This window comes from Schistocerca gregaria, chromosome 1, assembly GCF_023897955.1.
Source record: "Schistocerca gregaria isolate iqSchGreg1 chromosome 1, iqSchGreg1.2, whole genome shotgun sequence".
NCBI classification, from domain to species: Eukaryota; Metazoa; Arthropoda; class Insecta; order Orthoptera; family Acrididae; genus Schistocerca; species Schistocerca gregaria.
The window spans coordinates 703,046,976-703,065,766 of record NC_064920.1 but is presented as its reverse complement, the minus strand read 5'-3'; the positions used below and the strand labels follow the sequence as shown (position 1 = coordinate 703,065,766).

The 18,791-nt window shown below is 38.3% G+C and overlaps 1 protein-coding gene across 1 annotated transcript in view; it reads left to right on the top strand.

Moving 5' to 3' along the window:
• Nucleotides 1-18,791, top strand: part of LOC126365706 (nonsense-mediated mRNA decay factor SMG9) — a 105,780-nt gene that overhangs the window by 56,625 nt on the left and 30,364 nt on the right. The window contains exon 6 of the mRNA XM_050008168.1: nucleotides 12,624-12,771. Coding sequence (XP_049864125.1) covers nucleotides 12,624-12,771 — 148 coding nt within the window. The remainder of the gene's footprint in view (nucleotides 1-12,623; nucleotides 12,772-18,791) is intronic.

Sequence of the window (18,791 nt, the reverse complement as noted above, 5' to 3'; positions counted from 1 at the left end):
AGGCGAGGCATAAAGCTTTGTGTCATGTAGCTATCAATTTACACTAGTGGGTCTTTGGCTCCAAAGCCCATGCCAATGATGTTTTGTTGAATGGTTCGCATGAAGACACTTGTTGATTGACGGCCGAGCATTGAAATCTGCAGCAGTTTGTGCAAGGGTTGCACTTCTGCCATTTTGAACAATTCTCTTCAGTCGTTTCTGGTCCCATGCTTGCACTATCTTTTTCTGGTCGCAGTAATGTTGAAGATTTGATGTTTAACTGGATTCCTGATATTCACGGTACACTCGTGAAATGGTTGTATGGGAAGATCCCCACTTCATTGCTACCTTTGAGATGTTGTGTCCCATTGCTCATGCACTGACTATAACACCATGTTCACTTAAATCTTGATAACCTGGCATTGTAGCAGCAGTAACGATCTAACAATTGCACCATACACTTGTTTTTTTACATAGACATTGCTGACTGCAGTGCCGTATTTTGCCTGTTTACATATCTCTGTATTTGAATACAGATACTTGTACCAGTTTCTTTGGCGCTTCAGTATATAAGAAAAGTAGCACCTCCACACTTAAATGTCGGTGGGTGCCCAGTGTTTAGACTCACCAAGTTAGATTTGCACTAACGAGTCGCATAGTCTCCCTATGGCATATTTTCAACACCTTATGGCATTTTGACCCTAGCACCCAGCATTCCAGTCATGGGAACTGCTTTCTTACTTGCCACAGCAAAATCTCTATTGTTGCTTAGGAGAGTGACTAATTCATCTTAACCGTAGTGCTCACATACAGTGTTAACTAACAAAGTAAAAGGTTTTCAAAATAGGAGAAAACTTACATATCCCCATTTTTTCACAATTGAGATTTCGAATATCAAAATTCCAATTTTGAAATTAGTATGGTCTTCGAATTACATACGGTAGTGTATATATTTTTTTCATTTGTCTCTATGCAGCAAACTTTGTTTCCCAAGCATCAAAAACAGTTTTGAATGAAACTCGCTGCTTGCTCCTTGAATTATGTTAATTGAGAAATGGGTTTTCACCACAGATTTCCTTGAACAAGAGCTTTTCATTAATTTATTTTTTTGGTGCATTGCTACAAAATGACCAAAGCTTCCAAAATTACAAAATACATCAAATTCAAACTAACTTCCTTTTTCTTCAGGTTATGCTAAAATTCAATTGCTGTTTGCCATGCTTTCACCATACTAATATCCATTACCATAATTTAGTATAATAAACAACTAATATATTGAGAATAACAAAGAATATCCAGTATTTCAAATCCATCCATTAAAACCCTTTACCTAGATAATGTCTTATGCTTGCAGAAACAAGTGAGATGGTACAGTGCTTAGCACGTAGGACTTGCATTGGAAAGATTGATGGCTCCAATCTACATTCTACCATCTTGATTTAGGTTTTCAATTTAAGTTTTCTGTGATTTTCCTAAATCACTCCAGTCAAATTTTGAGATGCTTCTTTTAAGAGAGTGCACCACCAGTTTTCTTCCTCATCCTTGAAACAGTACAAGCTTAGTTTCTAATGACCTCATTGTCGTAGGACATTTAACCTTAATCTTCCTTCTTTCCTTTCTTCCTTTATACATGCAGATGAACATTACATCCATGTTTTTCTGTTGCCAGGCTATTGCCTGATAGTAATTCGTATGAACACCGTGTAGCTACCTATTATTATTACACAAAATTATTATCCACAGTGCCCTTGGTTCCAGTGCTTTTTATGCCAGACGCATAAAATTTCACATGGGAAGTCATTTCCCCCCCCCCCCCCCATCCTCCCCCAAGCATTCCCCCTCTAACCCCCCTTACACACACACACACACACACACACACACACACACACACACACACACACACACACACACAGCCATCTCGTCATGGGGCCTTGCCATTTCCATGTTTCTAGGCTATCATATTTGTCACATTTGTGTAACTACTAAATGGATCAATTGTGATTTGCACAGCTGATACAACATTTATACCTTTTTAAGAGCAGTTGTGGGCTGTGCTGTTGTGCCAGTGTCTGCTGGTGTGCTTAAGGTCCACCTCTCATTCTTTTTGACTCTATGATGGATAGATTTTATAACCAGTTACTTTTGCAGAGTCTGATGATACCCCAAAAGTGTGATTGAAATTAAATAACTTTTCAATCCAGACAGTCTTTCAATTTTAAATAATTCAAAATAGTTACTGTACCAGCTGACCAGACTGGAACAGAATTCATTTTACGTGTATATGGCCTTTATGTTGAACAGGTGTATGTACAGTGGATAAGTAATTTTTTCCTCAGTTGACTAGTCCCAGTACTTCTCTGTAAGGGATAGACTCTCAAAAGATTCAAAAAGCTTCCATGATCACAGAAACATAATTAAAACCTTCTCTGGTTGTTGGTAGTGGCCCGAATAAAACTGCAGCGGCCAACTGCCCATCCTCTTGAGGTATAATACAATACACAACTTTTATTGATCATTGCTAATTCAGTCTTGTTCTTGTTCACTTTTGGGGTTTATTATAGTTTCTTTAATATACTCTCCATGCTCTACTTGTTTTATGTAGAGTAAAGGGATTTCTCTTGGTTCAGAACTCAGCTGAACTCCCTTTCTCATTCTCATCAGTAGATGAGGCAATGCATCTGCTACAATGTTTTCTTTGCCTGGTCTGTACTGTATATAAAACTGGTGTTCTTGTAACACTATATAGCCCACCTGATAAGCCTACCATGTATCAATTAACAATTCTTTACAAAAGCTAAGGCTTTATGATATATTACACGACTTTCCCAACCATCAGATAATATTGAAATATTTGTAAATCTCATACAATAGCTAATGCTTCCTTCTCAGTAACTATATACTTTCTCTCACATTTGGTCAATATTCTGCTCATGAAACTAATCATTCTGTATTGTGTTCTCTCATCCATCTCTATTAATTGGAATAGGTGGGTTCTGATCCCAAATTCTGAAATGTCAACTGATAGAGAAAATTCTTGACTCAATTTTGAGTGAAACAATGTATTCCCTGTAGACAGGGCTTCCATAATATTTTCAAATTCTTCTTATAACATTCCATCCATATTCCCAGAGCATTCTGTTTCATTAAATTAAGCAAAGCAGTTGCATTCAAAAATTGTTCATTTACGAATTTTCTACAGAATTACATAAACCTATTTGTTGGTTATGGAAATCATCCTATTGCTTCCAGTTTCTCATAACTTTGAGTAACACCTGTTTCTGAAATAGTGTGTTTATAGGAATTGGATCTCACTTTTTTCAAATTCGGATTTGGCCAGGTTGACAGTAACATTTCCCTTTTGGAAAGCAGTCAATACTGTGTCCATAATCCTGTTATGCTCTTGCCAGTCACTGGAAGCAATTAAAATGTTGTCTACATAAACTGTGGTTTTACCCAACAGCTCTTTCCCCAGTATAAAATCCTGCCCCCTGATGAATGCTGACACCAAGATGTTTTTCCAATAGGCATTACCCTGAAATGGTAGTACCCATCTCCATAAGCAAAAGCTATGCAGTACCAGCAATTTTCTGATAACCAAATTTGCCAATAACATGTTGTTAGGTCAGGACTGGATAATATACTAACTCCTTCAAAGTTTTGTCCTAACTTTTCAAGAGCTTCTGACCTGCCATTCTGAGGTTCCATTCGTCTTATTTATGCCATTAGCATCTGATATTACCTTTACTGAGTCACCCTTTTGTTGCAAATGCTAACAGTGTGCAGTTTTGCCTTGTCAGTCTTTTAGTTATTTGCAAGTCCAGCATTCTTTGAGTTTTCTTTCCTTTGTCTAAAGGTTTTGGATAAAGTTTTAATTTAAAAGATTGGTGCAGTTTGAATTTGAATGGGATATTTCCCATTAAGTTTGGATTATTTGAAAACATTTTCTAATAATTCAAAACCAAATTTTCTAATTCTCCTTTTTGTCTTTTATTAATTACTTTCATTTTGCTTACCTTAGCCCTTATTTCATCACCCACTACTTCAGTTTCAATGTTGTTATGACCCCCCCCCCCCCCAAACTCTCTCTCTCTCTCTCTCTCTCTCTCCCTCCCTCCCTCCCTCCCTCCCTCCCTCCCTCCCTCCCTCCCTCCCTCCCTCCCTCCCTCTCCTTCTCCCTCTCTGAAAATTGTATTCACCATTGAGTGTAGAAATTATTTATTTTGAAGCAAACTCTTTTGCTGTACCACTTGAAAATGGCCCAAAGGCCAAAATTGCAGCTGTGAAATGCATAATTTCTACAGTCAATGGCGAATATGATGCCCAAAAAGTTCTACATGAGTGTGAACTTTGAATAGGAGAAGTCTACCTAATTTCTGGAACCGCTTACTGTCATGGTCATGTTACCTCTTTCAAAATCTGTAATAGCTACGTGGTTTTACAGCAGATCTGTTCCTATGATAAGAACCTACACATGGATTTGATACCCCTATGGCAGAAACCTCCAACAATGTTTCTAAACTCATTACTTTGAATAACACTTGGATCTCTACTACTTTACTCTTTCCTCCAACATTACGTATGTACCCACTATTTGAATAGTTTCTTCCCTGAAAAATGCTGTTTCAGACATTATCCTGAGTACTACTCAATCATTAGCTTTCTTTTCTTTTTTTCTCTTTTTTTTCCCCCGCTCCAGGAGTGGCAAGTATTGCCTCCTGGCATTCCCCAAGACAGAGTGTCACCTTCCAACCTAGTGATAAAATGCCCTACCTTCCTCCTGCCATCTCATTTCTCTGGTAATAATTATTAAATTGTTTAATAAAAGTTCCTGTAATTTCCTTTTTGCAACAAAGTTGTGGAAGGTACACACTTTCAAACAGTGGTTCCCATTGATAACATTACAGTAGTATTACTACTTGCTATGACCATACTTCTTATTTTTTAATCTAATTTCTTCTCTGTGTTTTCAGCAGTAGGCTAATATCAGTGCCACTGTTAGCAAAATCACTGACCTCTTGCTGAATACCATTTAGCTTCTCAAAAATCTCCTTTGTGTTGCTATCAACAAAAGTTTGAAGTGAATCTATTTTGACAAATAGTGAGGATTTAGCTGTGTGTATCTAATTATTTATTTCAGAGACTCTTTTCACATTTTTCTCTCTCCTCACTGAAAGTAGGTTTTAAAGAATTTCTAAATTTCTTTTATCTGTACTAAGTTTAATTAGAAAGACATCACATGCACTTATTTTATTGGATAACCCATTAGTAACTATTTTTGTTCCTCCATGAAACCATTAAATACTTTCATTTAATGCTCTAAATTCTTTGATAGTTTTCTTAATAAGCTCTTCAATCATGTTATGTATTTTACTGTTAGTATTCCCTTGAAGATTTTTCCCCTGTGAGAACTGCTGCCATTTTGTTTAATTTGCTGCTCGTATCCTAAGAAACTGCTTCATTATTCTCTTTTCTATCCCTTCTTATTTCATCAGATCTTCCAATTTATTGTTAGTGTTCCTAGTAGATGATTCTATTTTGTCAATTTTTCACTCATAAGAGCTTGTAACATTTCCTGCGAGTTACTGTTTATGCCTTCTTTTTTGTTAGTTTCCTTTCCATCACTCACTATCTGAGTAAATGCTTCAGCAATGTTTTCTGTTGAGTCTACGGTTTCTTCCGCCATCCTGCTCCTCAGTTTACTCTAAATCACTCATCCCGTGTCCCCTTTGCCTTCTGAGTAAGAACATATGCCACATTATTTAATTCTAATAATTTAATCCCTTCTTGTAACTAATATTATCCTTGACTTACTTTCAGAAAGTTTTTGCACCTTCTGGGTGGAGTAGCTGGTTCAGGATGTCTTGGCACCATGCCCGTGCCGGCTCTCTGCATTATGTGCCTCATCTGCACCCCCCATGCGACTCTATCAGTGACTTTGAACTACTTTTCATGATGTCTCTACAAAATGTGATTTTTATCTCAGGGTGCATGACCGGCTTCATCACATCTGCTGCTGCTGTCTGTCTTCTTCATGTTGCCTTCATCATGATTGTTCATTATATTTCATCCACAAAATGTTCATAACCCTTGCACATGAACTTACTATATCCCATGGCACATGCCATTATACTTTTGTGTTGCCCTCTGCAAGCCACCTGTTACATTCACTTTTAATTCAAAGTTCACTTCTTGTGCAGTCCTAACTTTCCAGTGTATTGTGACACTTTTTGTATTTCTTATCTTCAGCATTAGTATTTTAAAAATACATCCCCTATCTGAAAGATAGATGTTTTGAAAATTATTCCTGAAGTTAATGCTGTGTTGCAGGATCCGCCAATCATGCTAAACCTCTGTAAATAATTCTCAGTTTAGCTATGCATCTGTAGTAGGTGACAGAGACAAAGTCCAGTGGAACTGGTCAACGTTATTCACCTGGACCCAGAAGTTTTGAGGCTAATCTTCCCTGGTTACCTTAGTGAATTGTCATGTAGGACTTCTTCCCACATGATCTTCGCATTGTTCTTAAAGATGTAGTATCCCAGAGCAAATCTTATAGTGGATTGGAGTCAATCAGAGATGCAAAGTCTGCTTATGTTACTATGAATAGAAATCAGGTCAGTAATTTACTTTAAATAATATTCCGGGATGCCATTTTGCTGCATTTATTAACAAACACTGTAAAAATATCACAAAATTACGCAGTTTGTTACAGTTAATCTCAAAGACAATGGAAATTTGGGGGGAAGGGGGGGGGGGGACTGGAGAGACAGATATCAGATCTCCTATTGCTGACTTAAATGCTTGGTTTGCAATAGAAAACTCTAGTAACCTTTGCATAACTTAGGAATTATTTGTACATTGTTGGTAGAATATTAAATATCATTTGCTTCTTAATATAGTTTACTGCATAATAAAATTATGGAAGCAGAGCTTTAATCACTTTAGGACTCCATGTAACAATTATTATGTCAGTATTGGTTTCCAGCAACATTTAACATACAGGATGACAATTATTGAACTTTATGAAATAAAAAACTGCATGGTTGACCATGAGGAATGATGGGAATTATTACGTACATGCATATGGTTTGATTTAGCAATGAAGCCCGCTTTCATTTGGATGGGTTAGTCAACAGCAAAATTGGCATGTTTCGGGGACTGAGAATTCGCATTTTGTGATCGAAGTCTCTTCAGTCTCAACGGGTGGCTGTGTGGTGTGCAGTGTCCAGTCATGGAATAATTGGTGTGATATTCCTTGATGGCACGGTGACTACTAAACAGTACATGAAGGTTTTGGAAGATGATTTCAGCCCCATTATCCAAAGTGAGCTTGATTTTGACAAGATGTGGTTCGTGCAAGATGGAGGTCAACTCCATCAAAGCGGAAAAGTGTTTGATGTCCTGGAGGAGCACTTCTGGGACCACATTCTGACTCTGGGGTACTCAGAGGCCACTGGCATGGGCCTCGATTGACTGCCATATTCTCCGGATATGAACACGTCTCCATGTTGTGGGGTTATATTAAAGACAAGGTGTACTTCAATAACTCCAAACCACTTCTGAGCTGTAAACAGCCATTCAGGAGGTCATCAACAGCATTGATGTTCCGACACTTTAGCGGGTCATGCAGAATTTCGCTATTTGTCTGCACCAATTATCGCCAATGATGGTAGGCATATCGAACATGTCGTAACCTAAATCTGAATATGTATAGTGATGTTTACATGTTGAATAGCATGTGCACACCGTAGTTTATAACTAATTTACATTTTTTTTCACATGGTTCAATAATTGTCACTTTGTAAGAAAGGTAGCAGCACTGCACACAAGTCTCAATGGCTCCCCAACATTTAGACTTACCAAGTTATATTCACCATCACGACTCACGTAGTCGTCCCATACCACTGGCATACTTTCAGTGCCATATGGTATTGCCAGCCTAGCAACCATCATTCCAGTTGTGCGTACTGCTTTCTTGCTCACCACAATAGCAATCTATAGTGCCACCTAAGAACATTAATCTTAACCTCGGAACTCGAATACAATATTATATCGAGTTTGTGCGTAATTTCATAGTTTTTTCCTATAAGTTTAATACACATGACAGAGACTTTAGTTATGAATAATGTATGCTCTTTCACTGTTTACAACACTGAGGTAACTTTTTGATTCAGTGACTGTAGAAATCATGTGGTTCTGAGGCACTAACTCATCAAGTCTTATTTGGAGTGGATTTTCATCTGGAAAGGAAGTTCCTTGAAGATTGTTTGATAGAATGCGGAAAAAGTGAAAATCTTGGAGTGTAAGATCAGGTGAATAAATTGGGTGTGGAATGACTTCCCAACCGAACTCCTGTATAGTGGTTTTCATTGGTCTAGCCGAATTCAGACGGGTGTTAGCATGGAGTAGCATCACTTCATTCAGTCTTCCTACTCATTGTTCTTGGATTGCATCTGTAAGATGTCTCTGTTATTGACAATATATGCCAGCAGTGATGGTTACTCCTTGGGGAAACATTTCATAGTACAACACACCCTTGCTGGTTCACCAGATGCATAACATTATCTTTTGTGGATGTTCACAGGTCTTTTTTCCCTTATGTTAGCATAATGACATCGTTTCTCATCACCAGTAATGATACAAGATAGGAGTGGTCGGTATTGTTCACAGGCCAGTTAATAATGCACAAGCAGAGGTGCACATATGACCACCCACAAATTTTTGTGATTTTGGCTTAGAGCATGTGCCACCCATGCACTCAATTTTTGAGCCATTCTCATTGCATGCAGATGTCACACAATGATGGATTAATCACATTTGCCAGTTCTCAAGTACACTGATGTGGATAATTGTGGATTAATGTGTTTAAATGATCTTTGTCAAACCCTGAAGGTCTTCCGAACATGGAGCTGCTAATGTCAAAATGCTCCTCCTCAAAATGAGTAAACCATTTCCTTGCCATGCTCTGTCCAGTAGCATTACCTTATACACAGCACAAATGTTTCTGGCTGCCTCCACTGCTGTCACTCCTCTATTGAACTCCAACAGAAAGATATGTAAAAATATTGTGATTTCTCCATTTGGCACTCCATTTTCTAGCATCCATAACTCCACTCACTATCTCCAGATGACAAAATGACAATATGTAAACTCAAATAGCAACAGTGAACTACAATTGATAAATAAAATCATAGCAGCAAAATCATGCAAAATTAAAAACAGAGTGAAGTTATGCACCAATCTCATATTAACAGAATAAATGATGTTCTAAGTAAGACAAACCATACTCATTGTGACTGAAAAAGAACTCAGGTCAATCATGTTTACAAAAAAAGTAAAAATTAGATACACAGGATTACAGAGCAACAGCTCTGGTGTCAAACTGTTTGCTGCTCCTAGCACATATTCCAAGCACAAACACCATGAGGTCCCTGGAGAAAAACAGACTTATCTCAAAGAATCAGCACAGATTTAATAAAAGCCCCTTGTGTGAAACTAAATCTACATCCACAGCTTTTGAAAGTCTTTTCAGGTTTGCTGTCGGATCCTAAAATTAACTCGATCCAATATTCAGTGATCCAACTGTTCATCGTCTTCAGGATAATGCTGCTGCTGCTGCTGCTGCTGCTGCTGCTGCTGTGGGGTCCCACTGAGAACTGATCAGTTCTCAGCGGAACTCAGAAGTGGCAGCAGCGTTTTTCTGAAGATGATGAACAGTTGGATTGCCAAAATATTGAATTAAGTTGATTTTAGTATCCAGCAGCAAACCCAAATCCTCGGAGACTTTCAAGACTTATTATGCTGGGAAAGGCTAAGAAGTCATACATGTACAGCTACTTCTGTACTCTACAAAACACTGTGAAGTGCATGGCAGGGAGTACATCCCACTGTAGCAGTTAGTCCAGCTTTTTCTTATTCCATTCTCCTATGGAATGCAGGAAGTATCCATATGTGCTGGAATTAGTCTGATCTTGTCCTCACAATCCTACCAGAGCGAAAGTATACATATATTTTCAAGACTCTACCGGTTCAGTTTCCTCAGGATCTTCGTGACAATTCCTGCTGCCCTTTGTATAAATTCAGTATCCCCTGCTAGTCCAATTTGGTATGGATCCCACGTACTTGAGTGGTATTCTAGGATGGATCGCACAAGTGGTGTGTAAGCAATCTCATCTGTAGATCGTTTGCATTTCCGTAGTATTCTGTCATACCTGTGACTGAGCCTATGTTACTGTTCCGTTTTGCATCCTAGAAAGTGTTACACCCAGCTGTCTGTATGAGTTGATCAGTTTCAGCAGTGACTCATTGATACTATAGTTGTAGGATACTATGTTTTCATTTTGTGAAGAGGACAGTTTTGCATTTCTGAACCTTTAAAGCAAGTTTCCAATCTTTGCACCACTTTGAAATCTTATCAAGATCTGACTGAATATTTATGCACCTTCTTTCAGATAGTACTTCATTGTAGAGAACTGATCATCTGTGAAAAGTCTAAGTTATTATTGCCATGAAGGAGCTCATTATGTTCCAGATTCCTCATTATGTTTGAGCACAGAATAGGTTCTAAGATGTCGCAGTAAATAGATGTCAAGGATGTGGGATGGTAGTTTAGTGGATCAATTCTGCTACCTTTCTAGCAAATGGGCGTGACCTGTATTTTTTCGAACTAGAGGACACAGTTTTTCGTTCAAGGCATCTGCAACAGATCTGTAGTGCCATCATAATTTTTTGGGCATTGCTGTGGAAAATGGCAGCTCAGTCACAACAATTGAAGAAGCCATAAGCAGCCAGCAGACGCCATAGTGCTGACATGCTGCCTGCAGCAATGAGACTGTTTGTGCATTGCAGGGCACGCCAGCCTGAACACTGTAATCCTGTCAATGCAGAGGACAGGCTCTTAAAGGATGGGTCCAGAAAGTTTTACTCTGTCAAACCACAGATTTGTAATTTCGTTTGTGGCTGGAAGCAGCACATTGACACGGCCAGTATAAATAAGCTTCAATCCTCACAGAGGTATCCACAGTCTTGCAGCAGCTACTATGATGAGAGGACTATGCTAGGTGCCAGAGTGCAATGGGTGAGCTAACAGCCATCCCAAGTTTGAGCCTCAGTCACTCCCGGGCTGCTTCTAGCACCAAGTCGTCCTCCCTACACATGATGCCTTTCTGTAGGTGAGCTGCCTCCAGGCTTACTTCAGCAGCAGCCAGTCTCCTGTCCTGGGGGACAGCAGATTGAGTCCATGGTGGTACAGCTGCCACACTCCTATACTTGCCTCTTCACTCGCAGAGGCAAGTTCCTCTCCTGGAGGCTGTGATCCCATACAAGAGTCCCAGCAGGCTTCCATGCCATTGGTACCTTCTGTGAGAAGCCACACCTAGCCCTGTATAGGGCACCTGCTGCCTAGTGGGCTTCTGGGCATCAGCATTCATGGGCACAGACATCACCGTCAGCTTCTTGGCCAAAAGCTGGCAATTGCAGCACAACAAGAGTAAACCATGCCAAGTGCAAAAGGGGGTATCACTGCCACACTACAGTGCTGCAGATGTACTAACATGTATCTTAATGAAATGTTTAACTTTCTGATTTTTTTTTTGTTGTGAGATGATAATGACTGCACCCTCACCATGATTCATTGCCACAACCCACCCTGCACATAAGTGGTTCTTTACCTTGGGTCACTTCAGTTTATATTTAAAAGAGGGGCTATCATGGCCAAAAATGCAGTATAGAATCTGATAGGAATTACGTCGGGCCTTGGAGCTTTTGCTCAATTTTAATGATTTTGGCTGTGCTCAATGCCACTGACACAAACACTTGTTTCAGTCATCTTATCACTGCTATGAGGATTAAACTGGGGCAATTCTCCTGGATTTTCTTTTGTAAAGGAACGTTTAGAAACAGAATTAAGTTTTTCTGCTTTTACTCTGGTACCCTCAATCTCAGTTCCTGCCTTGTCTGTAAGTGTCTTCACACTAACTTTAGTGCCACTAACAGCCTTTACATATGACCAGAGTTTTTTCAGCTTGTGTGAAAGATCATTTGCAATATTCTGCTATGGTAGTCCTACAAAGGTTCATGCATTGATTTCTTGGCTGCCAAATGCATTTCATTCAGAATATCTCTACCTGTAGCTGTACACTTTGTTTTACATCTATTATGCAGTAATCTCTGTTTCTTTAGAAGTTTCTTTACAGTGACTGTATACCGTGGAATTTATTGTGACCAATTTTCTATGATTCTTCCCCATGTGAAGTCATCCATATGTTGTCTCCAGGCAATGTTGTAATTAAGAACACTATCCCAGTGCACCAAAACTTCTCACTAATTTACACCCATTGTCTTTTCCCATTCCTTCTTCTGCCTTGTGTTGTGGGACCAGCCCCATTTGGTGCTGTAGTCACACGTGGACACGCGTCCACCTCACACCATGTGACACCCAGCTATCCATACATGACTGGAAGACTTCTGGCAGCATACTTGAACACTTTCATTTATTTCCAGAAAATAATTAGTGTGTTTGTTACTTTATCCATCTCATCCTTAAATTTTTCAGAGCAGTGTATTTATCATTGTAAATGAAAATTAAATGTTTCAGTTAGTATTTTCTTATACCTCTAATGCACTACTGATTTTTATGTTTGTAGGTTTATACAGACAGCAGAGATGCTCAAACCTTCAACAACAGTCTTCAATGCTGATGATGAGCTAGTAGAATATTATCCTCATCTCTTGCTAGTTCATACGAAAACATCCCCAGATGATTATAATCCAGGGAATGTAAGCCTGATGCAGGTAATAATCAATCTATTCATGTGCCACTTACAAAACTTTCTGAATTTAGTTTGTACTTAAATAATGGGTCAACCATGAGTCAGAACAACAAGAAAAAATTATACTGCCACCACCACCACCACCACCACCACCACCACCAGCATTTTACATTACACTACTCTTCAACCCAAGCTAATAAATTTTCACTAGCAGCATATTTGCTTCTCTCTCTCTCTCTCTCTCTCTCTCTCTCTCTCTCTCTCTCTCTCTCTCTGTGTGTGTGTGTGTGTGTGTGTGTGTGTGTGTGTGTGTGTGTTTCTTTTTAATTAATGTTTTGTATCTCAAAAACTGTCTAGTTTGAGAACTCTTTGTTCTTGATTCTTTCTGAATATCTAAGATTTTTCTTTAATTTCACCAATCAAATGAATGCTTGTAATTTATATTTGGTAGGTCATATGGAGTGTATTGATTTCAGTGGCAGTATTCCCACACAGATTGAGATTCCGTCCCTTGTTCTAAATCATCTCAAAAATATTCAAGAAGAATAGAGCAGTGAGGCAAATACCACCAAAGAAACATGAGAGACTACAGTGGGATTGCCATTTTGGGCATTTGCCAAACACAAGTGAATGTTTCGGCAAGAACTATACACTATTTACATGTAGTTTTGAGCAATGTGTAATGATTATGTGAATATGAACAAAAAAATATGTAAAATACTAGGCAAACAGGGCCGTGTGGGATTAACCGAGCGGTCTAAGGCGCTGCAGTCATGGACTGTGCAGCAGGTCTCGGCAGAGGTTCAAGTCCTCCCTCGGGCATGGGTGTGTGTGTGTGTGTGTGTGTGTGTGTGTGTGTGTGTGTGTGTGTGTGTGTGTCCTTAGGATAATTTAGGTTAAGTAGTGTGTAAGCTTAGGGACTGACGAACTTTGCAGTTAAGTCCCATAAGATTTCACACACGTTTGAACAAGGCAAACAGAAATTTCCATCAAATATCAGAGATTTACAGGGACGAGGTATTTAGTGGCTTATTAGTCCGTAAATGGATGTGAATTTTTAGTTGAGTATATAAAAATGTATGTTAAGTGCTATCAAAAGTGAGTGAGAATTGGGTAGGACAGATTGAGAGAATATTCTGTGTTCCACTTATCAGAAATTTCACAAACACATGATGTCTGTGAGAGTGAGCATTTTGGTAGTACTGTGTACACACCTATGACAGAAGGAAATATTAAATGATCTGTTTGATGGGACTTGTTAATTATATGGCAAACATTCAGCAGCACTGTTTTTCTGGACTGAATGTAGTGACAAATTGTTGGATCATGTTGTTAGTGAGGAATGGGACATTGATGTGGCCCTTGATAAGTAAAATGAAAAGCAAGTCTGTGGAGTAAAAGTACTCATTGTTGTCAAAAAAGACAATGCTGTGACAATGTGTTGGAACATAGGTCATAAGTATTGTGTTTTATCTGCAGGCAGTGAGTGATGATTATAAAATGTATGCCCAAATCCAATATTATTTACACAAATGTGTCGTAGAATTGTGTGCCGCAGTTTTTGAAAACATTCATCAGATGCACAATAATGCTTAGCTGTATTCCATACATGTATTGGAATAATTATTCATAACCATCAGAGGCAGAACATTCATTATTCTGATAAAAATGCAGATCTGAGTGTCAACAGTTTGTATCTCTGGAACGAAGTTTTCACTCTGCATCTTCTTGGAAGATGAAAACTTTTTACTGGATCGAGACTCAAACTCAGAACATTTGTGGGCAAGTTATCTACAAACTGAGCTACTCAGGCATGACTTATAACCCATCCTCACAGTTTTAATTCCTCTAGTACGTCGTCTCCTACCTCCCTACCTGCAGAATGAAAATTTAATTCTGGAAACATCCCCCAGGCTGTGACTAAGCCATGTCTTTGCAATATCCTCTCTTCCAGGAGTGCTTGTCATGCAAGGTTCACAGGAGAACTTCTGTGAAGTCTGGAGGATAGGAGATTAAGTACTGGTGAACTTAAAGCTGTGAGGATAAGTCAGGAGTGGTGCTTGGGTAGCTGCGTCAGGAGTGCGTTTGCCCATGAAAGGGTCTGAGTCTCGGTCTGCAACACAGTTTTAATCTGCCAGGAAGTTTCAGCTAGTACCTCTGTCTGCATCATATATCATTTCTTGCTGGATAACCTTTCCGTGATGATAAAAAATGAAAGAAACTGTCACTAGTAGTTCTAAAATCTGGTGAAAAATGTCTGGGAGGGTGCAAAGCAGCAGTGAAATGTCACACCAATCCAAATGACTGCTTTGGCCACCACCTAATCATCATGAACGAGTGCTGTGTGCATCACTATGACACCAAGACAAGGAGCAAAACAAGCGATGGATACATGTGGATTCACAAGCAGCAAAGAACATGAAGGCCCAACCATAATCAGGCAAATCAATTCTGAGTATTTTTTGTGAGTGCCATGATGTAATGATAACAGATTTTGCTCACAAGGGGCAAAAGATCACAGTAGCATGCTACTGAAATCTCCTGATGATGTTACGGGAGGCTGTCAATATGAAGGGTTATTGAAAGCTGTCCAAGGGGTTGCTTATGCTCCTCAACAATTCCCTAGCTCTTACTGCAAATGTTCTTTTGACCTGGCATCCATCAACTTTTCTCTCTTTCCTAATATGAAGAAATCATTCATGTGGCAGTCATTTCTAGAATGACAACAAGGTGATTTTTGCGATAGAACGTTTCCTGAACAGCCTTGACATAGATTTCCACAGCCGAGATCTCCATCAAGTAGTCCATCATTGCGAAAGATGTGCTGCATTGAACGGTGAACATGTAGCATGACTAACCCTGTCATCATTTTTCATGGTCTCAGCCTAATTTTTTGTGGTGATGATTAAAACTTTATGACTATCTCTCGGAATTGGGTGGAATTAATGAAAAGAGGCAGGCTTTGAGATACTGGAATCCCTGCACTGGAAGTTAACCTGATCACAAATATTGATGAGTCCAGGCCTTGCAAGGTACAATGTGATGTCTCAGCTAAGGTTTGCTACCTATATGGACACCTAAGAATTTTGAACAATATGCTCACTGTATCTGCTGATGTCCCTGATCAATAACAGTCTTCTGGGAGCTTTTATGGTCAGAATGGAACTAGATGTAATCAGTTTTATATGGGTTTATTGCTAGTGGATGTACTGTAAACCACTTCTGATTATTAGTAAGCAGTTGGTTGTCCGTCGTATTTTAAGTTAGCGAATATTTTGCTGTCAATCACAACGCTCATTTTGTTGCTAAATATTGCAAACGTATGTGTTTTGTTGGAGGACAAAGATAGCTGTTAACATAAATGATAAATAGTAGGGGACCAAGGACAAATCCATGTGGGACTGAAAAAAGTACCATTCCCCAGTCAGAATACCCTTCCACCAGTTTGTTTACATCTTAAACTACTGTTTGCTGACTGTTCTGCAGGTAAGAATTTAGTTAGTTATCCACTTGTCAGCTGAATCTGAAGTGACTTGTTTTCTCAAGAAATATTCTATGACCAGCACAGTTGGAAGCTTTTGGAAAATCTCAGAATATACCAACTGGCAATGTCTGCTGGTTTAGGCATTCCAGCCCATCATTTTTGAATGAATTTACGGCTTCAGTTGTAGAGATATCTTTTTGAAACTTGTATTGGTTTTTACTAGTATTGTTTAAGCTGTCAAGAGGTTTCATAATCATGGCATACAGCTATTCTTCAAGGACTTTAGATAATGATGCAAGAAGGTGGATAGGACAATAATTTGTAACATTTGCAGCATCACCTCTTTTTAAAGGGGCAGCACTAATCTGACTATTTATTACCTTATATATAATTTTGATTTTATTGATAGTTATTTATTTTTCAGCTTAAATACAAACTTTAAGATATATTAATAACCTGACTTAGTATTTTGCAATACTTTTTGTAGTGATTTAGCTATGCTGGATTGTCTGAAATTGTTGCTCTGGTATTCACATCATACGTTCTTTTATGTGAAGTCTGTATTCTTGTATTCTTCCCTGACTTATTTGTGGATTCTTTGGTTTGTACCCTACACATCCTATTTGAGAAAATGTGCATTCAAGTATTAATATCATTTAATCACTGAAGAAATAGTACTTGGAATTGGTATTGTGCTCATCATATGCAAGCATCCAATATGCATCTTGTATATATGATTTAAAGGCTTGGATAGTTTCGTCAGGTATCCTCCATACTATGTTCCAGTAGGCTCAGTTAGATTCTTCATAATATTTACATAATTAATAATGAGTTTTAGTCCATTGTGATTAGAAAGACATTTCAGAACTTGACTAACACTTACATTAGCTGTATATACAGTGTCAATTAGTGTACCACAGTGTTACATTATGGTAAACAATTTGGCTGTGGAAGTAAGGTTAAATGTGGACATCAAATTTTCTGAGTCTGATCTGCAACTAGAATGTGTCAGAAAATTGACAACAAAATACCCAAGAACCATCACACCTGTCACACCTATACATGCACACAAGTAGTGTGTCTAATTGCTTCAAAAAGAGGCTAAAATATCTTGAAAGTGTCTCATACACTATTACATTCAGTAAATAAGAATATGTGTATGCTGTCTATGACATACGCTTTGAAATGTTGCTCTTAGTGCACTACACTTGTTACTGTTCCTGGCATAGATAGCAACACCACCTGTTTCTTCAGTTTTTGTACAGAATGAAGTTGTCAAGTTAGAAGTATTCATTGCTAATTTTCTTAGACCATGAGTAACATGGTCCTCATTGAAACGTAGAATATGGGTGCAATCAAAATCTTCTTGATCATTGACATCCATTGTAAGTTCTTTGAGATTACCTCAAAGGCTTCTAATGTTCTAAAAAAAACTCTTGATTAGTGACTAGAGAGGGGTATTTGTATTATTTTTTCTTGTCAACCATTATTTGAAATTGCCTGTTTGCATGTAGTGGAAGAGTGGTAAAAAGTTTCAGTACACTGTTTTCTCATTAGCCACCTGTCCAAGATAGCTTGCCTTTTCCTAAAAAGTTTCTTGACTTTTGATGAGCCATCTGTTCAAAACACGTTTACTGTTGAGGCACTTGTTACCTGAATTAATGAAAAGTTTTTTTCTGTGCCTTTTAAGGTGAAGACTATGATTAGCGTGAAGTCCACCACAAAATTTTTGTATATCTGTCAACTAAAAATTTGAAAAAGTATTGGAGATACCTGAATAATGTTTACTTTGCGATTATTACTGCTCTGTCAACACATGGAGCTTTAATTACATCATACTGTGGAGCATGTCGAAAAACTGTATTTGTATGTTTCAGTTTTGTGGAGCTTTTCTTAAGGCATTAACAGCATGGAAACCTTCATTGATAATGACATCATTTGAACAACCACAGATGACAAAAGAGTCATCCTTCATAAACCTCAGGACAACTTTCTCCAACAACTGAGTAGTGTCAATGTCTCTAACATTGATTATATGCACACCACATGTCACACTCTTACATTTTATAATGATTGAGTTTTCATTGCAGTTTCATTTTGATGTTGCACAAGACAAGGAAATTTGTGGAGCTCTGCTGTTGTGTTTCTTTTTACCTTTGTCAACTAATGTCCCATGAAAAGTGGGGGAGTAAATTCACTTTACTATCTAAGTAGTGGCATCTTGGGTACCACTTCCATTTGGATGAAGCCTAGTAAAGTGCTGCAATGTTCAAACTAGACTTTGAGTTGTGAACAGGCCTATCTATTTTCTTAACTTATTACATACTTTTTAACATTCTGATATAGTGATGTAGATAATAATAGCAGCATAGGTTACTGAAGCTGCACTGAGGATAAGAAAAAAAGTTAATTGAAAAGAACAACTTTTCAATGCTGATCCCATGGATTCTACCATATCACAAAATTCCACCAATTTTATCACTATATTGACTGTTTGACATAATAATGTGTGATAGATATATGTTGGAAATGAAGGGTAATTATGTAATTTTATAACA